Source organism: Hippocampus bargibanti, linkage group LG14 (genome assembly GCF_051943395.1).
Source record: "Hippocampus bargibanti isolate YZ-2025 linkage group LG14, ASM5194339v1, whole genome shotgun sequence".
NCBI lineage: Eukaryota > Metazoa > Chordata > Actinopteri > Syngnathiformes > Syngnathidae > Hippocampus > Hippocampus bargibanti.
Window position 1 is genome coordinate 11,943,520 of NC_142747.1, and position 26,540 is coordinate 11,970,059.

The window sequence follows — 26,540 nt, forward strand, 5'->3', positions numbered from 1 at the left end:
TTATAGGTTTTATTGCTTGTCTCTTGTCCCCCATACATTGCATGTCAACATGTATACCTAATGATAGATTGTGGAAACTAATTTGATAGTATGCAACATTAAATCTATTCACTTTCGAAGATATATAGTCAACAAAATTACATCTGTATTTCTGCATAATTACAACATTTGAAACGGGGTGTTCTTGAAAGTCAATGACGCTGTTAGCAAAAATGTCATGAATAGCCCACTGTGTGAAGCGCCCCTCCCAAAAAAAGTAAAACTCATGTCTTTACGTGCGGAAATGTGTTAATTTAAGGTATGTGGCGGACACTTTACCGCCATCAACATATCGGTGCCAAGTCACTTTTCTCAAAAGTTAGAAAAGGCAAGCATCTAAGTGAGCAACGGCGTTCCAATGCGGCTAAAACCGGAAGCGAATATCAGAATATGTAACCTAGTCCCTGCGCGGATGAATCTGGCGGATCACCGCTGTCGGGCTCTCAGCTGATGTCAAACGAGAGGTAAGAGAGGGACAGAAAGAGAAAATAGAGGAGCTGGTGCACTGTCTGTTACAACTGCAACACTGGAAGAAATAGGTAACACCGTTCAGACAAATGTATCGCTTTTCAGTGACACCTGGCTTGACTGCCTTAAGACGTATCGAAAAATCCACATTCGCATTTGATAAAACGAAATATTGCACCAGGCTTTGTTTAAGGTCTCGAATCCTGTCTGTGCGTTTCTGTTTTTGTCTCTAAAAGGAATCCGAGGCCATTTCGTTTTGCTAGCTGGCGTGAAAGTACTACCACCTAAAAATGAGATTGTACACTTATTTCAACGTGACTCGTTTGCAGCCTTGCGTATGTCGTTTGACTGGCGCAGTGAATCCGCAGTTCAGAGAATCACATCTCGTCTTGCTGGTGAAAACGCAAGCTAGCCACAAGAAGGCATGCTAATAAAAAGTAGCTTCGGTGCCAGTGTTAGCTCGTAGCTGTATCCCTCTTGTTTGGATTGGCAACGTTCAGCGTCAACGACGGTCTCCTATTGCACCCAATTTAATGTTACGGTCAGTATTTTATTTTGAACTGAGCAGCTACCACGGACCCAGCCAGTCGATAACGAAGCTCTGGTCAGCCATTATGTCAGCTCACTGTTTTCAAGTAAACAAATGGAAGCGTCTGCTATCGTATCTGGCTAAGCTAGGTTTAGCCTCAGAATAATGCGTGAACAACCTGGTCGTAAGCGCTAATGTGTTTACCGTGTTGGTACAGCACGGTATATTTCACTGATTTAATTGTCAGATGTCGCGTGTCCGCTGAACTTGTGTCGGCCTCTGAAACATTAAAGACAAACGCGAGTTGGCGTCACTGAGAGTAGGACATTGGCCTTCTATCATCTCGGAAAACATTGGTGATCCTTAGCTTGCTATCCTGAGTTAGCCATACTTGTGAGTTCTGCGTTCACATCGACACTCGCGGAAGAGATGCTGGATATGCCTGGTAATAGTTTATTTTTCATTAATTCAACTGTTTTGCGTTGCTGTCTTGATCATCACATACAACAGCACGTCATTTAAGCTAAACTTTCCCGAGAGTACCCTTAAGTGCTGTAGTTAGCCAGTATGGTCTACAGACCAGAAATGTCACACGATAGTTGGTATATAACAAGTGAGTTGGCGGTGCATTTATTGTAGCATGTTGGCTTGCCGTGTGTCATTAATCGCCTTCGATGTAATCGTGTTCGATATGTGACGCTAACCGCATTGTTTGGTGATCGAATGCGTATCCTGTCAAAAGGGCCCTGTCTCGACATGATTTAAAATAACATTGAACTCCACGAACGGGGTAGATTCAATGGACATCGGGCAAAGAAAAAGATAACCGAGTTTGTTTGTGAGCTTCAGGTTGAAAGGTGGACACACCGGTACGCCAACTACGCATTTAATCAACCAATGATCCTTTATCTGCTATACTTTTAGCCAACTGGTTGTTCTGTATGCGTTTGCGAACAACGTGTCCTAATAATAGCCATTAACCAATTGTCAACCAGTTTTGGTTTGGGCTCTTAACATGCATACAGTGTACAAAAGGGGAACATTCTTTGGTAAAATGTAAGGTACTAGCATAAAATGCTAGTCGGCGATTGTAGAGAGCTACGTCAAAAACCCAGTTCTCTGTGTAATGATATGAGCAAATCATATTTGCGTGTTCAACTAGTGATGCCTGGCTAAAGACCAAAAGAGCATGCTCGCTGCTGCAAGTTAGTCTAATGAGAGCCTACGAGAGCCACACATGTCAATTGCCTTCTTCCTCTAATCAACACAGTCGTCCTAATAAAGAACCTCAACTCTATCCAGAAGTGGTTTCATTTACCGAACCCGCTGACACAAAGTAATAAATGGTGTCAGAATTGGTCTGGAAGACAAGAGGACGATAAAAGGACTTGGAACGGAAGATTCCATGGAGGAAAGACATTGAGCACAACCCCCGGCAGAAAATTGCAAAAATGGAAGCTTTACGTCCACCCACAGCTCTCCAGCTAACAGATAACGTGGCTGAAAACTGGAAGAGATTTAAGCAACCTTTAGAACTGTATTTGTCTGCAATTGGAGCTGATGAAAGCCATGTGAAGATGAAAGCATCCATGTTTTTGCACGATGTGGGAGAGGAAGCTCTAGAGGTCTACAATAACTTCACATTTGATGCTGAGGATGACAAGATGAAGCTTTCAAAAATAATGGAAAAGTTCGAAGCTTACTGCATTCCGAAACGCAATGTGACGTTTGAAATGGATGACATCATCATTTGGGGTGCCACCAGAGCTCAACATGACGAAAGACTGAAAGCTGTGCCAAGTGTAGAAAACATGCCAAGGCCACAATGCAAAAAAAGATGTACCACTACACCCACACCAAGCACCAGAAAGACCATACCAGAAGGTGGGTGCTGACCTGTTTTCGTGTCAAGGTAAAGATTATCTTTTGGTCACAGACTACTACTCCCTGTATCCAGAAGTTTGCAGACTGCAAGCTACAACAGCAGATGCAGTGATAACATGCATGAAGGCCATATTTGCTCGAAACGGGAAGGCAACCCAAATGTTCTCTGATAACGGTCCACAATTCGCCAATGATAGTTCAGAAAGTTTGCGAAGGAGTGGGACTTTAAACACATAACCTCAAATCCACATTATCCACAATCCAATGGATTGGTGGAAAGTTCTGTCAAGACTGTTAAACGTCTGATGTACAAGGCATCAGACAGTGGAACGGATTTCTACCAGAGCTTGCTGGTGTATCGCACAACGCCGCTCGAGTGTGGTATGTCCCCGGCCCAGCTACTCATGGGACGTGTGCTGAGATCCAACTTACCCATCCCGGAAAACCTGCTAAAGACAAAGGAAGGTGAGAAACTGAGGAAGATCAAAGCACAACAGAAACAAAAATTCTACCATGACAGAGGAACACGGAACCTACCTGAACTACACACCGATGACAAAGTACGGTACAAAGACAAAACAGACACATGGTCACCGAAAGGGACTGTTCAGAAAGTGCTGTTTTAAGAATAAACCGCTGAGATCTTCTCAAAGAACCAACCATAGCAAGTCAACGAACAGAGACTATCACAGGGACTGTTATGACCCCTCTAATTCCAGGACATGCTATCCGCAAATCCTCAAGGAAAGTGAAACCACCTGAGAGACTGATTGAAACCATTTAACATGTTTTCTAAGTGATCATGTGGTGAAAAAATGATTGAATGTTTCATTTATTATTGCAAAATTTGGAAAGACTTTATTCAAGTTTAAATTTGCTAATTACTGACATAATTAAATTCATTACATTTGTTAAAAGTAAATAATTCAATTAAGAAAGGGAGACGTAATGATATGAGCAAATTGTAGGATGTTCAACTAGTGATGCCTGGCTAAAGACCAAAGGAGCATGCGCGCTGCTGCAAGTCAGTCTGATGAGAGCCTACGAGAGCCACACATGTCAATTGCCTTCTCCCTCCAACCAATATAGCCGCCCTAATAAAGAACCTCAACTCAATCCAGAAGTTGTATCATTTACCGAACCCACTTACACAAAGTAATACACTCTGTTATCAGGGTTTGAACAATTAGCACCCGCTGTGTTTTATGAGTGGTGCGTCAGAGTTAACTCTTATTTGTTTCTTGTTGCGGACAACGTTTAGAACTTAACGGAAAAGATACGCGCCGTCCCCCGGGACGAATAAACAAAGACCAGGATTCACTGTCAGTGAGGGCCTAAAATGGCCTTACAATGTCGTATTTTTATGGTCACTCATTTTATTCTTGTCTTTGCTTAAAATGCGGGGTTTATTTTGTCTGAAATAACTGTGATAATCACTTTCAGATGCTCATTGGTAATTGTTGATAATCTCGTTTGCGGGAAACGTGAACTAAGTTATTTTTTTATTAATTCCCTTGCAGTACTAAACTACATCCGTTGTAAAATTCCTTTCAAGAGGCAGAATTTCCCAGATTTGTTTTGATGGGTTTCTCATATCACCCAATCAAGTTAACTAATGATTTATTCTTTGTAATTGATGCGCATCAACAAGTGTCTTATTCATTTACGAATGAAAGCCATTTACATGGAATTCTTCACCACATGAGTCCAACATGATAGCAGTTAAGTGAATGTAAAATGATGAAGAGGAGAATCATCTGTTCTGCTAATATTTCACTTATTCCATTAAATCATCTTGTGTAATGACATTGTAATAATAGTTAAATGCTATATTGGTTTTAAAATACTTGCCAAAATGTTCATATGTCTGTAGTAGTAGTATCACACTAATATAAGGATTTTTCTTCTTAAATTCTCTCTTTGAGTACAGTGAATGGTAGTGTCTAGAAAGGGTATGTCCCTTCAGGAGAGAGGTGCCAATGTCCAACCGGCCTAATTCCAATCCAGGGGGGTCACTGCGCCGTTCACAGAGGAACACTGCTGCGGCCCAGCCACAAGACCACACAGTCGCTGGAAGGTATGTTTCTTTGTGAATACATCATTATACAGTTTGGTCATGATTGTATCGTTGAAATGGGTTTATAGCTTTATATTTTTTATTAAATAGCTTGTATATAACTTGACTTGATGGATTTTTCTTAGAATCTGAAATGGAACCTCTTAAATTGAATGTTCATAAGGTCGCAATATTTAATTCAACACTAAGTTTCTAGAAAAATGAGCCAGTCAAGTCACTCACAAACATGACATTTTCACAGCATATCATGAGCAGAGTGCACATATTTTCTGATTCTGATATAAAGCAATGATTCTTCACCTTGTCTGCGGTAATAAACCTCACAATATCATACATGCTTTCACCAAACCCTGAATTGGAAAAACAATGGTTGGTACGCACTGTGTCTCGCTCACTTAAAACCTAGACTATGAGCGGTATACTGGTAGTTTTAAGTTGACCTTGTTTTTAAGAGCGAATGTTCAAAGGCAGTTGTCAAAAAATATTTGCATGGATTAAATCTGATATTCTATATGATTTAAGTACAAAATCCACACTGTTCCTTGCGCTTGAACTTTCCACCCGACAGGTTGCAGTCAGAGCAGGTCAAACAAAAAGCAAAAACTTCACCTGAAAGTCGAAGGCCTATATCTAAGGCATCCAAAGCCGCAAGCAGCTCAGTCACTGGCCACATCAGAGGGCACAGCTCAAAAAGGTACCCATCCTCGATATTTGGTAGTTGATTGCATTAATGTTATAACATAAGGTGTGCATTTTGTTCTCAGGGTATCACGTGATTTGTGCTCATTTGTGAGCTCCTAGTATTTTACATAACATTTTGTCGTTTTCCTTCTAACTTGACAGAAGCGGACTTGCTCTGTCTGCGGCATCTTTTGTACTGCAAGACGACACAGAGGCTGCAGGGACATCTGAACAAGAGCGACAAAGCCACCAGTCCAAAAGCGAAGGCACCAGAGGACTGAAGCGAAGTGAAGCTTCGGACCAAATTAGCACTTTAGGACCGATACCAACAAAAAAGCCCAAATCCCAGTCCTTACCCAGAGATAATACATCAGAGACCAAGAAAGGTCCAGCTAAAAAAAGGTCACTTGCTGCAGAACCACCTGTATCATCAGGTAGAGGACAAAGTAAGAAAAGTGGGGCTTCCGGGGCCTCACCGGTTCAGAAACGAAAGAAAGCAGATTCTCACCCTGGTCTAAGTAGCGCCACCGTGTCCCTCTCCAATCTTACAGAGGGCAGAACTGTTAAACCCACCAAGCTGGCGTCAAAATCAGCTGCCTCAGCCAAAGCTGGGTGCAGCAACGTGACAGACTCCTCCTCCTCTGCCTCAACTTCCTCCTCCTCTTCCACTACAGGCACAAACAGTGCTACGACGCCAGGTGCCCGAGTTAAACAGGGCAAAGACCAGACTAAGGCACGACGTTCTCGCTCCGCCTCAAGCCCCTCTCCACGCCGTAGTACCCGTGACAAGGAGCAGGCTAAATCCAGCTCTTCAAAGTTTGAGTGGGCGACACGCTTTAACCCAAAAGTCAACCTGCCAAAACCCAAACTGTCTCTCACTGGGTCATCCAAAACTGAGACATCCAAACCAGGACCGTCTGGATTACAAGCTAAACTAGCACGTGAGTCGGCATCATTGACATGTAATGCAGAACACACCCCCTCTTGTGTATTGAAATATTTCATTTTTAATTGAACTCTGCATCATCATGTTAAAATTCAACCTGCACACGCTGCATAGCTTTTGTGTTGTACACAACTACCAAATAGCACACATGCAGGCATACAAGGAAAGATGTAAATGGGGCAGACAAGGATTGCTGCACTTATGAGAGTGGAAACCACCTTGCTCAAAAACACCTCGACATTAGCCTGGAAGAAAACTGGTGTCTGTCCAACATCTAGCTGACATAATATTTGTCGGCAGCAGAACAGTGGCCTGCGGACTCAAAGAGTCTGGGGTACTGAATTCGGAGGTACTGCGTTTGCTCTTCTGGTGTTAGCAGGAACGAATTAGTGGAGGATGTGGACACCGCTTGGGTTTTAGATTAATACAATCACAATGCTCTTGCCAAAGTTGAGTTGCTGACAGCTGTTTATGGAGGCCAAAGAACATCCCTTGGTTGTTTAAACCAACTCCTGATCAATGTGTCCTCAACACATCGACAAATTGTCTTCAGAAGCTTGTTGTCACGGTTTGACAAAAAACTCAATAATCCATCCATTTTCCAATCCACTTTATCCTCAAATTTAATACGACATGTGATTACCACACACCAAGCCTGCTATGCAGAAGAAGCGGCGAGTGCCTTGTAGATTTAGCTTGTTGATGTGTTAAATTTATTCTGTGGTGCCTTGTGTGTTGGTGCATATCTGGTGGGCGCTGCGAATAGAGTGACATAAAATGTGGCTTTATATGTATTATCTGCAAAATACTTGCACATTAATAACTTTCACATTAAAGTGAATTGTTCCTGTGGAAATGATTGTTAGGTCACACTGTTTTTGGTGAGACTCCTCAGTGTCTTGGGCTCTGGGCCCAGAAAGGCAGACTTCTTTTAAGTTGGATTGGTTATCAGTCTATCAATCACTTGACCCAGTTATGTTTGTGGGCAGGCAAAGACACGCCACTCTGGTTTGAACTGCACCTCTCCTAGTTTGTTAATATCTCATCATCCTATACCTTAATACTGTATTTACAGCGTTCATGGTAAATTAACCAGTACAATTCCATTGTGTGCATTGTTCTGGGAGGCATTTTGACTGGAGTAGTGTCATTTTCATGAGCTATTTTAAATTTGTCATTTGTTGTAGTAACTACAGAGGAATAAAGTTGATGATCCATGCAAGGAAACTATGGGGAAAAAGTAGTTGAAGATAGACTAAGAGCAAAAGTGAACATTTGTGAACAACAGTATGGTGTCATGCCAAAAAAAGAGGATGACAGATATGTTGTTTGCTTTCAGGATGCTGATAGAGAAGGTCAGAGGGAATTGTGTTGTGTCTTTGTAGATCTGGAGAAAGCGTATGACAGGGTGCCCAGAGAAGAACTGTGGTATTGCATGAGGAAGTCTGTAGTGACAGAAGTATGTCTGAGTGGTGCAGGACATGTATGATGACTGGAAGTTGTGAGGTGTGACGCAGGAATTCAAGGTGGAGATGGGACTTCACCATGGGTCAACTTTGAGCCCCTTCTTATTTGCTATAGCGATGGACTGGCTGACAGGCTGTTAGACGGGAATCTCCTTGGACCATGATTTTTACAGATGATATTGTGATCTGTACCGAGAGCAGGGAACAGGTGGAGGAGAAACTAGAGAAGTGGAGGTTTGCACTGGAAACGAGAGGAACAAAGATCAGTCGCAGCAAGATGGAATATGTGTGTGAATGAGAGGGACCCAAGTACAAGAGTGAGGTTAGAGGGAGAAGAGATAAAGAAGGTGGGGTGACCATGTTGGATAGCATCAGGAATGAGTATATCAGAAGGACAGCTCATATTAGAGGTTTTGGAGAGAAAGTCAGAGGCAAGACTGAGATGGTTTGGACATGTCCAGAGGAGAGAGAGTGGATATATCGGGAGAGCCTTCAACTGCCAGGCAGTTGACGGGGGTTTATGGATGTTGCCAATGAGGACATGAAGGTAGCTGGTGTGAGAGAAGAGGATGCACAAAACAGGGTTAGATGGAGGACACTGATTCGCTGTGGCGACACCTGAAGGGAAAAGCCGAAAGGCATTTGGTATTAATAGATTGGATTAGCCTTTATTAGTCTTGCAGTGGATAAATGTACATTTCACAGCCCCAAAGTGAGGACAGGAAGAAGTAGAAAAACAAAGTACAGGACCTGCTGTAAAGGCAGCCACTCTCGTGGCGCCATCTTTTTTTTTGCAATTTACTGTTTATTAAGGTTTCACAGGTCTACAGTCAATGAAAAGAAAAAAAAAAACATGCAGCTCACTTCTATATCTGTTATAGTAGTAGTACAGTTCTATTTTAAAATAACCAAACCTAGATGAGTTATACAAAACATGTAAGGACTAGTAATGCATTCAACAATATAACTGTAACCATTTTTTATAATATAATAAAATGAAAACAGAAAAAAAGAGTGGCACCATCTTGAAGTAAAAATAAACTAAATAACAAATAATGTGACACAACATACAAGACAAAGACAGTCATTCAATCTTAAACACTTTCGTCACCCGCTTTGTTGTATGAAGCAGTTCGAGATGAGAGGATCGAAGCCTCCCTTTTCACCAGGGGATCAGGGACGTCATGGTGAAATGTGCACGTCTGCTACAAGCTAAATGTTGAAAGCAAACACGAAGCCGTGGCATCCATTAACGAAAACAGACTGTTTCGCGTCTCCTGTCCCACGTAAATCTGCTTCAATTTTTCTTTTCTCTCATTGCGGTCTCAAGTCATGCATCCATCCAGCCGCAGACTGTCCAACAGCATCAACCTTTTCCGCTGAACACAGCGGGCTGTGAAAATGCTGCCCATTACTGGCGCAAAAAAATCACAATCGCCCCAGAGGTGTCCAGCGGTGACAGTCAAATGGCCCTGACATCCCTCCCAAATCAAAAACAGTGCTGGCATATTCATGCTGCCAAAAAGGCACAACCGCTTACCAGTTTCCTCATTAATGAATGTCTTGGCCAAAAATGCTGAAAAACAATCGGTATCTGTTGCACACTACGCAGAACAACTCGGTGACAAAAGAAAACACAAAAACATCCAAAAAAGCAAGCCTCGTGAGAAACACTTGCTGGCAGCTGCCTACTCTTCTTGGACTTCTATGTAATCTATATTCTGTCAATATAATGTATATTATAATCTGTCATTTCATTTAATTGAAGAAATGAATAATGATTTATGTCTACCATGGAGCAATGTAGGGTGCCCTGTCAAAGTGCAATACCTCTCGCCTGTCTAACCAGAGGTACACGCTTTTAAAGAGAACATTAACCATTGAAATTACATTTGCATTTGTGGTACCTTTTGTTCTAAGGTTCTGACATAAATCCTCCACACACCTACAAAGATTTTCACCAGTTTTTAAATGTCATCATTGTTCACCCAAGGTTTGAGAGAATCTACTAAAAAGCGTAGTGAGTCTCCTCCAGCAGAGCTCCCCAGCTTTCGGCGGAGCACACGCCAAAAGACCACGGGCTCGTGTGCCAGCACCAGGTATATATATGTATATATTTATATGTGCCTCCGTTTTGAATTAGACTGGAGCAAATTAGTTTGAATAAATGCGCTCTGGACAAAATACCCTTCCATTGGTCATATTACCGGGAGACATGAATTTGAAGCATTGATGTCCTATCTGTCATTAACCAATAATTAATTATGTGGCCCTTTTTAGTGTGCATGTGTACATCCCTCCCATCACTGACAGAGAAATTAAGGCCAGTTTTATATTGTATTCCTGATTAGGAAATATATTTTCACAGCTTTGACATGGCTGGCCGGATCTGGCCTTGTTTGACACCAGTCCTCTTTTATTCTTTATAATACGACATGTTGAATTATAATTCTTATTTTTTACTTGTACTCATATTTTTTCGTTTTTTTTACTTGCAGTCGGCGGGGCTCAGGCCTGGGCAAGCGTGGGCCAGCTGACGCTCGCCGACAGGATAAAATGGCCGACTCTGACAACAATCAAGATGGGGCAAACTCGTCGGCTGCTCGCACTGATGAGGCATCACAGGGAGCCTCAGGTATGGATGTAATTATTTACATTAATTGCATTGAGCAACCAAACTTCTACATTGAGAAAAAAGACTAGCACAAAACATGTTTAAACATTACTTCATTGCTTTCCTCACAAATTAAATAAATCTACTCTACCATTGCAGCTTCAAGTTCTGTTACTGGAGCAGTAGGTATGACCACCTCTGGAGAGAGTGAATCTGACGACTCAGAAATGGGAAGGCTTCAAGGTACCTTAGCTCTACATTTAAAGTTTGTTTACCACATTTCATATAGTCGTAATGCCTTTAGGTGCATTGTCATAACCTGCTACTCTGTGTGTGCTTTGTTTTGTAGCTTTACTGGAGGCCAGGGGTCTCCCCCCACATCTTTTTGGCCCCCTCGGACCCCGGATGTCACAGCTGTTTCACAGGACCATCGGCAGTGGTGCCAGTAAGTAGTACAATCTTATCTTTGCGCCTCTGTCACTTTAGTGAGATCTGAATAATTGGTTAAAAAATTGTGATTATTCTTTCTCCAGGCTCCAAAGCTCAGCAGTTATTGCAAGGACTGCAGGCCACTGGTGACGAGTCTCAGCAGCTCCAAGCCGCCATTGAGATGTGCCAGTTGTTAGTAATGGGCAATGAAGAAACACTTGGAGGATTCCCTGTCAAGAGTGTTGTGCCTGCTTTGGTGAGGTCTATTCCATTAGTCTCTTTATGTATCTGCACAGACATGGGCTTTTCATGTAAAATTATGCCACTTATAGCCAATCTAACCAAATATGTATATTTGTTCAACTTCTTTTCAACAGATTACACTGTTGCAAATGGAGCATAATTTTGACATTGTAAGTATGCTGAAACGTGATGACTATTTTTCACCCTCAAGTTTTTTTCTTGTTTTCACATGATAATTTATGCCCCCAGATGAATCATGCCTCTCGTGCACTCACTTATATGATGGAGGCCCTGCCCCGGTCCTCAGCTGTGGTGGTTGATGCTATTCCTGTCTTCCTGGAAAAGGTAAGACAGTGGACCCCCCCCCCCCCAACTGTTCCTAACCATAGGGAGGTAAGGATTTTTATGTACACACTCACATGCAATGTCATGCAGCTTCAGGTGATCCAGTTTATAGACGTAGCTGAGCAGGCGCTGACTGCCTTGGAAATGCTGTCGAGGCGCCACAGCAAAGCAATTTTGCAGGCTGTAAGTGTGTAAAGTAAGGTGTCCTTATCATTGTTCACCACTTCTGCCATAGTGCTGTAGGTGATCATGTCCCTCCTCACAGGGTGGGCTTGCTGACTGCCTGCTGTACCTAGAATTCTTCAGCATCAATGCACAGAGAAATGCCTTGGCCATAGCAGCCAACTGCTGCCAGAGCATTACACCTGATGAGTTCCACTTTGTTTCTGATTCTCTACCTCTGTTGACTCAGAGACTTGCACATCAGGTACTCTATGTCGTCAAATCTGTCTGTAGACAGTTTTCCCATTGACGATGTTCACTTGCAGTCAATAACCGTTTGAAAACCTAGATATTGGCAATATTTTGATTATAAAACGGCATGTAAACATTTGCAACAAACAGAATAAGATCCGCAAGTTACACTTTTCTAACACAAATATTGTGTCATATAAACACTTATCGAAATACCTCAATTAAAACCTACATTGGGTTATGTTCCTCCAATTGGCGATTTATTCTCCGGAGCAACAATTTTTTTTTGCTTCTTCATGCTACATTTTTCCAGTGGTGGGACTTAACATTTATTTACAATCCAAAAAATACGATTCTGAAAAATCCACCGCCTCACTCAGTCACTGAAAAAAAATCTAGAGCTACTCTAATGGTGCATGGTTTTTATTCTTCGGGATTTGTTTTTTTTTTTTGAAAATGACAAGAATGCAAATTGTTTTTGTACGCATTGCTCTAGAATGTTTAACATTGTCTTATTTTCCTGTTTGTATTCACTTTGCAGGACAAAAAGTCTGTTGAGAGCACTTGCCTCTGTTTTGCGAGACTGGTGGACAATTTTCAACATGAGGAGGTTTGTTCAATATTTTTGGTGGATCATTTATTAAGATCTATTTTTTGGGATTGTCATGTTTTACTAACATTTAAAAAGCCAATTTTTATGCTTGAATTGACAGAACTTCTTGCAAGAGGTGGCATCACGAGACCTTTTGACCAACATTCAACAGCTGCTGGTAGTGACACCACCTATACTTAGCTCTGGGATGTTCATCATGGTTGTGCGCATGTTTTCTCTCATGTGTTCCAACTGCCCCTGCTTGGCAGTTCAGCTCATGAAACAAAGTGAGTAACGGTGCCCGTAACCTTCGAATCCCAATGGCTCACACTTGATCATCTCTGATCCAACCTTTGACCTGTTAATCGATGTCAGGTTTGCTGAGCACTGTATCCGTTCACATTGCTCAACAAATCAAAATTTCTTATACCATACTATTTGCAAAATTAATGCCTTATTTTCCTTCCATCAAGATTTGCGGGTAGAGGTGATCTGATTTTGCTCTGTAATACTGCAATACTTGTCAAGAACCAGCATCATTTCATAAAAAAAGTATCACAATGCTAGGAGTTGCCCAGTAACCATAGATGTCTGTTTTCTTCTTCTTTTTTTAATACCGTTTCAACAGACATAGCAGAGACGCTGCGCTTCCTCTTGTGTGGGGCATCAAATGGCAGCTGCCAGGAACAGATTGAACTTGTACCACGGAGCCCTCAAGAGCTCTACGAGCTGACCTCCCTCATATGGTAGCACAGCCTTTTCTCCATCCATAACATTTTCTCTTCTTTCTCAATTTTTCTTCATATTAATACATGTCACAAAACGATAAACAAATGTATATTTGTTTCTTTTTTTTTTTTTTTTTTTTTTTTTTACAAATTACAATTGGCTAATTTCCCACAAAACTGATGAGTTTGCCCGACACACACAAAGGCCACTGATTTTGTCCTGATTTTGCCACGTTTTGACCAATTATGTCAAACGCCCGAAAAATATCAAATAAGACGAATCAGGAAATGAATGAATGTCCTCACCAACATAGTTTTTTGATTTTAATATTAATGGCAACGGTTCTTCAGATACCACTTAAAGGACAATTGATGTAATTTTTTTTGTTTCCTAACTTGACATCAGAAAAACGTTTTATAGCATCTAAAATACCCAAAACACGCAGGCTGATCTATTTGGTCAAATGCAAAACACCAATAAAAATGACTTAGTGTGCTAAAACTGCAACAAATTGAGCTATGAATTGGGGATTTTCAGAAAGTCCCGCCCCCAGTTCGTGACGTCACGCCACACATTAGGACCTAATTCTCAATCAAACCTCTGAAAAATGTAACATAGTTGCACAACAATCTGAACTTGTTCTCCTTCTAGTGAGCTGATGCCCTGCCTACCTCGAGAGGGCATCTTTGCAGTTGATGTAATGCTGAAGAAGGGCAGCGCCCAAACAACGGAAGGAGTCATATGGCAATGGAGGGATGACAGAGGGCTATGGCACCCTTACAATCGCATCGACAGCCGCATTATTGAGGTATTGATCTACTATCGGCACATTGTGACATGTAATTTTACTATATTGCCATTGTGGGCCATTGGTATATTTACGGTCCAAAATGCTGTCGTAAATCATGATCAAAATCCCTCATTTACATGAATAATACTCTTCAAATAATGGCTGTTTGGTGATTGTCATGTCCTGCAGACCGCCCACCAGAACGGGGAAGATGAGATCAGCTTGTCAACTCTGGGTCGCGTGTATACAATTGACTTTAACTCTATGCAGCAGATCAATGAAGACACCGGAACGGCACGTGGTATTCAGAGAAAGCCAAATCCACTTGCAAATCCCAACTCTGGTAATCGTCTTTTGAACATGTCGTTCATTTTTTTCGCTTATCTTAATTACCGTAATTCCCGGATTATAAAACTCTAATTATGAGACGCTACTTTTGTTGCACATTTTCAACACTGCTACTTATTTGACGATGCGGCCTGTTTAAAGATCTTTCCCAACGGGCACCAAAGACATCTTAGATTCTTATCATGCGTGAGAGTGTAAACAGCCAGCCATGAGGGGGTAGATTTTACCGGTGTTTTGAGATGGACTGGTATCAGAAAAGTATGTGGTTAGTTCTTTGTCAGAACTGAACACAGAATCCAGAAATCTGTGTAAGTGCTGTTTTACTACCATTGTGATGCAGCATTAACAAGTAAAGAAAAGTTGATGTTTAGTTGTTGGAACCTCTTTCTGTGTACCATCTGTCTTTGCAAGCATCTCATTTTTCCAATATGGGCACATGTGTTTTATAGACAAGTGTGACTTGTGTCTGTGTACAAAATCTTTTTTTCTTTTGAAATGTAGCGGGTGTGGCATCTAATCAGGTGTGCTCTATACTCTGGAAATTAATAGTCCTTTTGAGCTGAATTACTAGTCCTTTTGAGAGCTATAATAGCATCAAAATAAAGTGTCTGTTGTCGTAATTTGAAACTTCGGTGTGTGGTTTTCAAGCCTATGGTAAAATGGTTTTGCCCTCTATTCCAGGGAGCCACCAGGAAGTTAGGCGAGAAGACGCACGCGCCCAGCTGATGAAGGAAGATCCTGAGCTGGCTAAATGTTTTATCAAAACTCTATTTGGGGTCTTGTATGAAGTGTACAGTTCCTCTGCTGGACCTGCAGTAAGACACAAGTGCCTTAGAGCCATCCTCAGGATCATTTACTTTGCTGATGCAGAGCTGCTAAAGGATGTGTTGAGGAATCATGCAGTGTCGAGGTAAACCACTGGACTGGTGGTTTTATTTATGAATCAAATCAATTTTGAAGGTGCCAAAAAAGCCTGTTTATGAATGCGGCCACGGTTCTATGTATTGTTTTTTTGTTTTTTTCCCACCACCAGTCACATTGCCTCCATGCTATCCAGCCAGGACCTAAAGATTGTAGTGGGTTCTCTGCAGATGGCTGAGATCCTCATGCAGAAGCTACCTGATGTCTTCAGTGTATATTTCAGGAGAGAAGGTAATTTTCTTACATTTGTCTTTGATATGTTATTGTGCACTGATCAAGTTTTGTCTGTATTGGAAATGCAACTCTTTTACTGGCTGTGGAAACCAAAGCGAGAAGCGTGTTAAAATTATTTCAGCATTGAAAATAAACACATATCAGCAAAATTTCTGTGTGCAACAGTAAGAGAAAACACGGGCAGAATTATTTTACAATTATTACTTATGACAAGAAGCCCAGCAATACCGGAGTCGATTGCTTTGTCGCTCTAAACAAACACACAAATGGTTATCTCGCCACATCACTAAGATGTTCTACTCAGGGCTCCGTATTCAGTGGTTCACCTCTCCACAACCACAAGGGTGCATTCTGAAATTCATTCTGATGCCTGTGCACTAATATGACAGTGTCTGTGTATTCCGCAAGGCAAAGTGCACTCCACTCCATTAGATTTCCAAATGCAACATATATTTCAAGCCAATCGGTAACCTTTGCTTGAGCTATTTCGACTTGTGGTACTTGAAGTACTGGCCTGTTGGACTGCCTAATGTGTCCTATTGGAACTCCATTACTGGTGCACTCTGAATTTGAGCACTGCAGTGAAATTCATGGTGAACCAAGCTGCGCTTCAAGCATTTTTATCTCATTTTATACATTGTGTGCCGTTGTCATTTCTATTGTTGTCAGGGTATGTGGATAGTCAAGATGTGTTTTTGTCCTTTCCTCTCCAGGTGTAATGCACCAGGTTAAAACCCTGGCGGAGTCTGAGAGCTTTCTAGTAACTAGTCCCCCCAAGGCTTGCCCCAGTAGTAGTACTAATGTGTGCACTACAACAATCAGCACTACATCCACTACAACCACCAATAATGTGACTCCAGACTTGGGTTCTCCTAGCTTCCAGCACAGCATGGATGACTCACTGGACCTTAGTCCGCAAGGGCGAGTAAAGTTTGGTTTTCTTGGCAACGTTATTTTTTTTAATGATCTGTGAATTGACCTATCATTATGCATTGTCAACCTGAGCAACAGTTTTGAAAACTGGAGGAGAGCTTTTTATTTGTGAATATTTTTATTTTTTCGGTCATGAGAAATTAATAAACACTATTTCTAAAGAACTCCTGTTTGGGTTTGGCTCAAAATTGTTATGCGTTAACTTGTTGTGCGCAAATATGAAATTTATTGCCACAGTCCGTTACATTTGATGCTACATATGCCTGAAGTTGTAAGATGTTTCCACAAAGCTATTCTTTCATAACTTTTTCCAACACAAATAGCTTCAGATATTTTTAACTTATTATTAAAGAGTCTACAGATCTTGAAGGGCATGTCGTGTTTTATTTTACACCTGTCATATTTGGGAATCATCATATTTACCAAGGTCCAATTGTTTATACTTAGGAGGTTAAGTGATGTCCTGAAGAGAAAACGATTGCCGAAAAGGGGATCCAGAAGGCCCAAATACTCACCACCAAGGGATGATGACAAAGTAGACAATCAGGGTAAGTTTCTCTGAGTAAAGTTTGGCTACTACTTACTATTCCGTCACCCTACTGCAGTGTTTGAAATAACGTCTGCCCGGAGGCCCGGGGCGTACGACTTTTACGTCGGGCATACAACTTTCAAAACGTCTCGGCCCGGGTGGCCGACAACTTCTTCAAGAAAAAAAAATCTTTTTTTTTTTCAAATCAAACGTTTGTTTCATTCAATAAAGCAAAAGCTACAAGCAAACCGCTACAAGCCACGTGGACTCCTCTTTGTAAGCGCCTTTTAAAACTCTCAAGTACACTTTACAGTCACGGTATAGTCCAAAGCACGAAACAGACTTCTGATTGGCTGCCGTGCCGAGTATGCAAATTGCCAAATGAACGTTTGTTTGGCAATTTGCAGACTCGGCACGGCAGCCAATCAGAAGCCTGTTTCGTGCTTCGGACTATAGCATGACTGTAAAGTGTACTTGAGAGTTTTGAAAAGCGCTTAGAAAGAGCAGTCCATGTGGCTTTTAGCAGACAACACAAACATTGCATTGGCCATCATGATGACAAACGACAACTGGAGCAAAATCTTCAAGGGATATTTACCATAAATTAAGTGAGGGAACATTTGTGGTAGCTACATCCTTAATTTAAAAACAAAATCCTTTATACTTCGCAACAATGTTTTTTTTTTTTTGCGATTAGTCGTGTGTTGTGTTGTGTTTCAAGTTGTGAAAAATGGGGCAGGCAACTTTATGGCCGGGCAGGCAACTTTTCAGAGTTGTCTGCCCTGGTGTCTGCTAACTTTTTGTCATGAGTTTCAGACACTGCCCTACTCTAACTATATGTCTTTCCAATCATCTTGTTGGTCTTATGGGCACTGGAGCGTTTCTCAAAAATAACGGAATGTTGGTGATTGACTACAATTTTTGTGTATGTTCTTATGTTTAATTATGTTTTTCTCAACAGCCAAAAGCCCCACAAGTACTCAGTCACCCAAAGCATCCTTCTTGGCCAGTTTCAATCCGAAAACCTGGGGTAAACTGGGTGCCCAAACCAATAATGCCAACTCGGAGCCCTCACGTACAGCGGGGGTGAGTGGCCTGGCAAGGGTGCCTCCCAAAGACTCGATTTCAAATAACAGGTATGATCCAGTAGAAAATCTAAAAGAAAATAAAAATAAGCAGTGATGTGAAATAATGATTTTGAATGGACGTGTTCTAAGGTTTTTGATTAATGAACTTATTTCTGCATTTTGACAGAGATAAAATCAAGGCCTGGATCAAAGAACAAGCTAACAAGTTTGTGGAGCGGTACTTCAACTCTGAAAAAGTGGATGGCAGCAACCCTGCACTGAATGTACTTCAGAGGCTTTGCACAGCCACCGAGCAACTCAACCTGCAGGTATAGCAGGCACTTTATCATTTAGGTTATCTAGCCAAAGGTAAAGTATTGATATTTCATGATCTGCTTCATAGATCGATGGTGGTTTGGAGTGTCTTTCGGAGATCTCCAGTATTGTGTCAGAATCTGACGTGTCGTCTTTTGAGATTCAACACAGCGGGCTGGTGAAGCAACTCCTGCTTTACTTAACGTCTCATACAGACAGGGACTTGCTTAGGCGGGACCTGCGACTCAAACGGTTCCTCCATGTCTTTATCGGCTGCCCGGTGAGAAAATGTGACTTATATTATGAAAGATCACTTTTTTTAACCTTTGTGTAATTCATTCAGAAGTGTGATGTAAGAAAAAAAGCAGCCCAGTTTTGTTAAAACCGCGTGTCATTCTGGCATGTGAGTAACAGGTTCCGGGAACAGAGCCTGTAAGTTGTCTGGACCCAACAGAAAATGGGCCTTTCCTGGCACTGGTTCACAAAATGAACAGCTGTCTGAGTCAAATGGAGCAGTTCCCCGTCAAAGTGCACGATTTCCCCAGTGGGAATGGCAATGGGAGCAGGTCAGTTGTTGTTTTTTTTTTTTTAATCACAATTTTATTTAACCCTGAATTGGTTTTTCTCCATGAGTTTAATCAAGTGAATACATTTCTTCAGAGGCTCACAGGCACTTAAGTTCTTCAACACACATCAACTCAAGTGCCAGTTGCAGAGGCATCCAGACTGCACTAATGTTAAACAGTGGAAAGGAGGCCCTGTGAAGATAGACCCCCTGGCCTTGGTGCAGGCCATTGAGAGGTACCTTGTTGTACGAGGTGAGTGACAACGGACCAGCAGCTGATTTAAACATTCTTTCAAGCACCCCCTGGTGTGCAATTGGGCTCAACCAGTTTTTGTGCACACTTGTATTATCCAGGGTATGGCCGAATCAGAGAAGAGGATGAAGATAGTGATGATGATGGTTCAGATGATGAAATAGATGAGTCACTGGTATGCGAACAACTCGAAACCTAATGCGCATGCAATTTTTATTTTTTTTCCCCCTGAAACTCATACGCTTCTTTTGCTGTTGACCATAATGCAATTCTGTTGGTTATGTAGGCTGCACAGTTCCTGAATTCGGGCAGTGTTCGTCATAGACTACAGTTCTATATCGGTGACCACTTGCTGCCGTACAACATGACCGTTTACCAGGCTGTGCGACAGTACAGCCTTCAGGCAGAAGAGGAAAGAGAGTCCACAGATGATGAAGCGAACCCACTTGGCCGAGCAGGCATCTGGACCAAAACGCACACAATATGGTACATTTTCCTCATGATTACACTCTGCAGGTGTTGTATTTTTATTTCTTTTTTTCTTTGGGCTTGGGGCATGTTAGTACTGTAGCGAAGAATTGTTGTCATCATTTGGTCATACAACAGAATTGAACGCATGCTTTTTTTGGGGCAGTAAAGCATGGCATGCTGTGGTTTTATATGATGTAAATATTGACAGTGACTGAAGATATTTACCATTGACAATTTTATTTGCAACAAACAGTGCCTGAAAAAACAGATCAGTTATTTTTTAGTCATTGTTCAAGTGAAAACTCTCTCAGCTGTGGTACCAGTATCCTCGAGGTTCTCTGTATCTGCCCCAGGATGGAGTTCAAAATCAACATTCCATGTTCAAATCAAAACATCTGATTTTAACCCACCTTCAGGTATAAGCCTGTTAGAGAGGATGAGGATGGCAGCAAAGACACTGTTGGGGGGAAGAGAGGAAGAGCCCAGACTGCACCCACGAAAACGTCCCCTCGCAATGCTAAGAAGCAAGATGAGCTGTGGCATGGTGAGGAACTCAATGCTTCACAATGCAATGCATTTTTTCCCTCTAAACGATTCGTCTGCAATTGATCAATGGTTAAGAAACCACCACAATCTTTGCAGAGGAAAACATTACGTGAGCCATTATCTGTTTATGTCCAGATGGCGTGTGTCCTGGCGTCATCAATCCCTTGGAGACATACCTCATTTCAGAGCCTCCGGAGAGCATAACCTTTGATGACCCCTCTTTAGATGTCAACCTGCTGCTGAGGGTCCTGCACTCAATCAGTAGATACTGGTTCTACTTGTATGACGTAAGTCCCCCACATGTTCGTAGGAGCTGTCTTCTCAGTGAGTTAAAAATCGAGTAAATGTTAAATTTATTTGGATAGATGCATTCCGCTTGAATCTGTGATTGAATATCGTTTTTTTGTATTTGCAGAATGCTGCGTGTAAGGAAATCATCCCCACTAGTGAGTTCATCAACAGTAAGCTGACTGCCAAAGCCAACCGTCAGCTACAAGATCCGCTTGTTATTATGACAGGGAATATCCCAACCTGGCTCATAGAGCTCGGAAAGACGTGGTAACTGCTTCTCGCTTTCTCCTTGTCATAGTTGCAGATTGGTATCGCACCATATTCTCATGTTGTCTTCTCTTTGCAGCCCTTTCTTCTTCCCCTTCGATACACGGCAAATGTTGTTCTACGTAACAGCTTTTGATCGCGACAGAGCCATGCAGCGCTTACTGGACACAAACCCTGAGATTAATCAATCCGATTCTCAGGACAGCAGAGTTGCACCACGTCTTGACAGGAAAAAGGTGCTTTTTCCTTTCATCTTGTAATTGAACTGTTGAAACTGAAACACAGTCACATTTGGCATAAAAATAAATTGCACTGAGTTTATTGTTTCCATTTTCATTTTCGTGTCCATGTAAACTGTAATGTTATGTCCCACCCTTTCAGAGGACGATAAACCGAGATGAACTGCTCAAGCAGGCCGAGTCTGTGATGCAAGACCTGGGTAGTTCGCGTGCAATGTTGGAGATTCAGTATGAGAATGAGGTACTTGAAATCAAATGCGGCATTGTCCTTTTAAAAGTCAGTCAGTGGTTTCACACAGCAAGGTGTCGATTTACAAGGCATTTTATGTAACCAGAATTTATGCATGTATGTAAACACGGTGGTCTGTCACCAGACGGAGCTCGTATGTGTTCATACAGGAAATATTTCAAATACAGTGCTAGTATTTGTTGGGCCTAAATAGAAAATAACCCTATGAAAAACATTAATAATCAAAGTGATTCAGCATGTGCTGCGTCATGAAATATATAATAGTGCACAAAAGATCGAGCTGGAACAAGAGTGACTCTCAACCATTTTGCAATTATTTTGACCCATGCCCAACGACTGTTTTTGTGATACCTTAAGAAGACTGTGAGCATGAATAGTTGCTGTCCTTGTTCTCCAGGTGGGCACGGGTCTCGGTCCCACTCTAGAGTTCTACGCTCTAGTTTCTCAAGAGCTACAGCGGGCTGACCTCGGTTTGTGGAGGGGTGAAGAGGTGACTTTAACAAATCCCAAAGGTACTATCTTCTTTTTATGTTATATAATGTCTAGTAAAATTGCCATTGCGCAATCTCATGTGAGTGAAATCGCTGTCGGTAATGCAATTATGCGGTTGGCTTTACCTCACACCTTTCCCATGTTTCTGTTGGATTAGGAAGCCAAGAAGGAACAAAGTACATGTTCAGTACAAAAGGGCTCTTTGCAGTTCCGTTTGGCAGGACAACCAAACCAGCACACATAGCCAAAATCAAAATGAAGTTCCGCTTCTTGGGAAAGCTAATGGCCAAAGCCATCATGGACTTCAGACTGGTAAGGAATTGGTTGTTCTGTGTTTTCTCTGAAACTTTAACCCCCTCTGAATGTTGTTGAGTTGAATTTACAGTGTATCCAAAAAAAAACATGGAATATGGGGCAAATTTTTCGCTGTTACCTAAATGAGGTTGTGCCTGTGTGACTCTTACCAGCTGGATTTGCCGCTGGGGCTGCCATTTTATAAGTGGATGTTACGGCATGAGATGTCGATAAACTCTCATGACTTGGTCAACATTGATCCTGATGTTGCGAAATCCATCCTGCACTTGGAGGATATTATTCGCCAGAAGAAGAGACTTGAACAGGATTGCTCGCAGGTAAACTGACTGGATTATTCTTTAAAAAAAAAAGTTAAAGTGATGTTTGATGTGTCGATTCGTCCATTACAAAATTTTGAGTGGCTTGATAGCAGTTTCTGTAGCCAGTAATTTTGTTCACTTTCTACGATGTCCCCTTTGCTTTACACCATTGGATGGACTTTTGTTTAACTCTTGATCACAGCAACTACTTTCTTTCCAAAATATTCAATATTCACTAATGAATAACCTTTTCATGTTTTTGGCTGTAGACAAGAGAGACATTACAGCAGGCACTGGAGAGCCTGAATATGAACGGTTGCTCAGTCGAGGATCTGGGTTTGGATTTCACACTCCCTGGGTTCCCCAACATCGAGCTGAAAAGGGGTGGAAAAGACGTACCTGTCACGATCTACAACCTTGAGGAGTATCTCAGGGTATGGCATCACTTCTTCGTCTTTTCCTTTCGGCTTTTCCCTTCAAGGGGTCGCCACAGCGAATCAGTAACCTCCATCTTCAGAGCTATGATACGCATGTTTGTTTTGGCCCAGCTTTTACGTCGGATGCCCTTCCTGACACAACCCTCTGTATTTATCCGGGCTTGGGACCGGCACAAGAAGACTTATGTCCCTTTGTGGCTACAGAACAAGCAACTCGCTCAGTAAAAGGCTCCCAAACACAAAATGGTCATCAGCACAGCAACAATCAGAAAAGCAAAACTAGACTCACCATTTGATGACAATGCTCTGATCTTACCATGAAATGGGCATCTCTTTCCATTTAGTTGATTTTTATATGGCATCACTATTTCTTCTTTTTGTCTTTTTCAATAACAAAGTGTGGTTCATTCAGGAACTGTGAGGTCATTTATTGAACAAAAATCCGATTTCTTAGTCATCACCAAATGGATGTTATTTGCATTTCAGTCTGGGGACTACTATGATATGCTTTTTTTTTCGGGGGGCTGCTTTTTCTAGATAGTGTTACAGTATAACAAAAAATTGACTTGCTTTTTTGTCTCTGTTAGTTGGTGGTGTACTGGACTCTTAATGAAGGCGTGTCAAGACAATTTGAGTCTTTTCGGGAAGGCTTTGAGTCAGTCTTCCCGCTACATCACCTGCAGTATTTTTATCCCGAAGAGGTAAGCCCCCCGCCCCCACTTCGTCATGTCACTGAACGTGAAGCCTCTCCGTCACTTGGTGACCTTGCCCACCTCATCTTCTCTTCATGTAGCTTGACCAGTTGCTGTGCGGCAGTAAATCGGAGACGTGGGACGTCAAGACGCTGATGGAGTGCTGTCGGCCGGATCACGGCTACACGCATGACAGGTGGGCTTGTGTTTTATCCTATTGATTAAATGTGCTGTAATTTTAATCTCATGCTGATGATGCATGCAATATGAAATGGTGAGTTTAATATTTGACTTCATCACGTTACAGCCGGGCAGTGCGGTTCCTGTTTGAAGTGTTGAGCAGCTTTGATGCCGAGCAACAGAGACTTTTTCTGCAGTTTGTCACGGGAAGTCCAAGACTGCCTGTTGGAGGTGAGTCATGCACACACGTTCGTTCACTTCCAGACATATCAGCGTTGGGCCTCTCCGTGCAAAAATAAATGCAAAGCATGTCTGGACCGTGTCAGCGGCACTCATAAGGCCACGCTTTGCCGTTCAGGATTCCGCAGCTTAAATCCCCCTCTGACGATTGTGAGGAAGACATTTGAGTCAACGGAGAACCCAGATGAGTTTCTCCCTTCGGTGATGACCTGCGTCAACTACCTGAAGCTTCCCGACTACTCCAGCATTGAGATCATGCGAGAGAAACTGTTGACGGCAGCCCGTGAGGGCCAGCAGTCGTTTCACCTTTCCTGATCTCTCCACATCTCACATTCAGATGCCTTCTTCAGCGACTGAAATAATGACTTCACTTCTAAGTTTTTTCCCCTTTTTTTGGGTAATCCTTCATTGAGGCTTCTCGTACAGCCTTCTTGTTAGAGAAGCAGCTTGCAGAGAAACATTAAATATATATTTGCTGCCCCAACTCTCAAAAATATTTAAAAGGAAAAAAAAAATAAAGGCGTTCCATGACGCAGATGTTCAAACATAAAAACAGAGTTAAACCTATATCAGTAGTTGAGTAATGTTTAAAATTGATGAAAACATCTGGGTGGTATTTTAAATTGCATTGCTGTGTGATATTAAAAAAAGCAAACAAAAAAGGGATGTTTCTTCTCTAAAGTAGACATTATGTGCGAGAGGGGGAGTGTGGGGAGGGTCCATCAAGCAATCTTGGTTTACTTTAGCTCCAAAGATCATTTGTACAGACACATTTGCAGACTTTGCTCATTCTATACATTTAATAGAATAGCTCCTTGTTCATCATCATCTTCCCGCATTTGTCCGTCTGCATTTTCTTATTATGTTGCCACACCAACACCACCCACTCTTTCCCAACCCATTTGTGTCCGTGTTCGATCTTTGTCAGCTTTCCCTCTCATTCGTCCACTCTTAAATTACAGTTGGTTGAATGTTGGTAGTGATGAAACACATATTACCGCTTTCCTCTTCCTGCCTAAGTTGGATTGTCTTCTGGCCTCATTTATAGAGCTTCAGCTCTGATGAAAAGTTGTTACCGATGTCTTTGATCTGGTTCAGGTGTTTTGCTCTTATTTTGCTAGTGTTAGCATCTTTCTGTTGAGCCCTATCAGATTTTAGGGTTATCTTGAGAAACCCTCAATACACAATGTAGCCGGGCACAAAACTTTGACTGGTCTCATTTTATTGTTTCATAGCCAGATAGCATTTCAAGTTCATTTATGGAGTTAAATTTATATGGAGCTTCACACCCTGTTTGAGGTGAGAGTGTCTGCTCTTCTTTTCTTTTTTTAATTTTCTATATGGTCTTTATTTCTTGCTGTAGTATTTTCTTTCTTGCACTGCTGGCTTGAAAAAAAAACTGGTATGCACCTGCAGTCCGTGGCCAGTGGAGGGCGCCATTCTGCTTTCCTGGCCCAATCGTTCATGTGCTGTTTCTAAGATCTGCAATAATTTACTGCATCAGGTTCATGTTTTTACCTGAACATAAATAAAGTAACTGTTTGACTCATGTTTAACGATTGCTCATTGCTTTCCCGTCAACCATAGTTGAGAGCTATTGTGGTGGTTTCATGCGCAAAGGTCTGCGTACATGAAATTACCGTCACTTCTTTTTTCTAATGATTTAGATTTAACTTGTTAATTAACCAAAACATTAAAGTACGGTATTCCATTTCTACTAAACATACCAGTTTTATCGTGTAGCAAAAGTATAACTGTTCGCAAGGATGTTAAATCTGAACAAATGGCTTTCTCAACCCTCTCTCGACCAATGAATGTTAACTCATTCACTGCGAGATGTGCAAAAATGTGTCCACTCTACTGCCAGGGTTTTTGTCATTTTCACTGAAATTACAGGACTGGTTATTCGTGGAGGCAGAAGGGATTCAATCGGAACTGTCAGCGGCTCCCCTCCAAGCAGATACATATTGTGCGACGATGCCGCACCTCTCAGATCCAGCACACAGAAACATAACTACCTTGATTTGATGCAAGCAGGACGGTCAAAATGCAAGCGTTCGCAAACTGGGGCACAGAAGAACCACAGGGATCCAAAAGACAAAGCTTTTTCAAAACCAGTGTGCCAATAATAGTTTTCTTCCCGATGCTAAAAGATGATTAAAAGTTAATGTTTGATCTGTGATGGAAATTTATCATCCCAGCATTCGTCAATTTACCAACGAATCACTTGGCATACAGATTGTCCAGCTATTGACGACGAATAAGGATTTCAATAAACTGCTTCGTGGCGCCCCTGCTATTCCGAGGAATAGGGACCTTGAATAGCAAAAATCAGTTAATAATTGATGGCTTTGAAAAACAATGCAAGTACCATATACCAAGGTATCGGGTATGAAAAAAACAGCAATTA

At 41.8% G+C, this 26,540-nt stretch overlaps 1 protein-coding gene across 4 annotated transcripts; it reads left to right on the top strand.

Annotated features, from left to right (window-relative positions):
- The first annotated feature begins 468 nt into the window (after positions 1-468).
- Positions 469-25,679, top strand: trip12 (thyroid hormone receptor interactor 12). 4 transcript variants are annotated; one of them, XM_089012978.1, is made up of 43 exons: positions 469-578; positions 4,851-4,997; positions 5,566-5,691; positions 5,841-6,124; positions 6,353-6,619; positions 10,084-10,189; positions 10,589-10,725; positions 10,864-10,947; positions 11,054-11,149; positions 11,238-11,389; positions 11,511-11,546; positions 11,626-11,721; positions 11,812-11,904; positions 11,987-12,148; positions 12,677-12,745; positions 12,849-13,014; positions 13,356-13,473; positions 14,108-14,264; positions 14,436-14,589; positions 15,276-15,504; positions 15,628-15,746; positions 16,463-16,670; positions 17,130-17,230; positions 18,173-18,347; positions 18,466-18,607; positions 18,682-18,873; positions 19,008-19,159; positions 19,254-19,411; positions 19,513-19,586; positions 19,698-19,897; positions 20,299-20,426; positions 20,564-20,715; positions 20,844-20,986; positions 21,066-21,222; positions 21,368-21,466; positions 21,873-21,987; positions 22,125-22,279; positions 22,435-22,599; positions 22,851-23,015; positions 23,606-23,719; positions 23,812-23,906; positions 24,018-24,121; positions 24,249-25,679. In XM_089012978.1, exons 2-43 carry the CDS (start codon positions 4,900-4,902, stop codon positions 24,443-24,445), a joined length of 5,940 nt encoding a protein of 1,979 aa, XP_088869104.1. In that variant the 5' UTR covers positions 469-578; positions 4,851-4,899; the 3' UTR covers positions 24,446-25,679. The 4 variants fall into 4 exon arrangements, with proteins under 4 accessions (XP_088869104.1, XP_088869105.1, XP_088869102.1 ...); XM_089012979.1 differs by having other exon boundaries at positions 5,841-6,112; XM_089012976.1 differs by having other exon boundaries at positions 5,841-6,619.
- Positions 25,680-26,540: the final 861 nt, after the last annotated feature.

Coding starts and splice junctions, on each gene's coding strand:
- trip12 (XM_089012976.1), top strand. CDS start 4,900: ATGTCCAACCGGCCTAATTCCAATCCAGGGGGGTCACTGCGCCGTTCA. Junction 4,998..5,565: donor GACCACACAGTCGCTGGAAG/GTATGTTTCTTT, acceptor TCCACCCGACAG/GTTGCAGTCAGAGCAGGTCA. Junction 15,505..15,627: donor AGGAATCATGCAGTGTCGAG/GTAAACCACTGG, acceptor TCCCACCACCAG/TCACATTGCCTCCATGCTAT.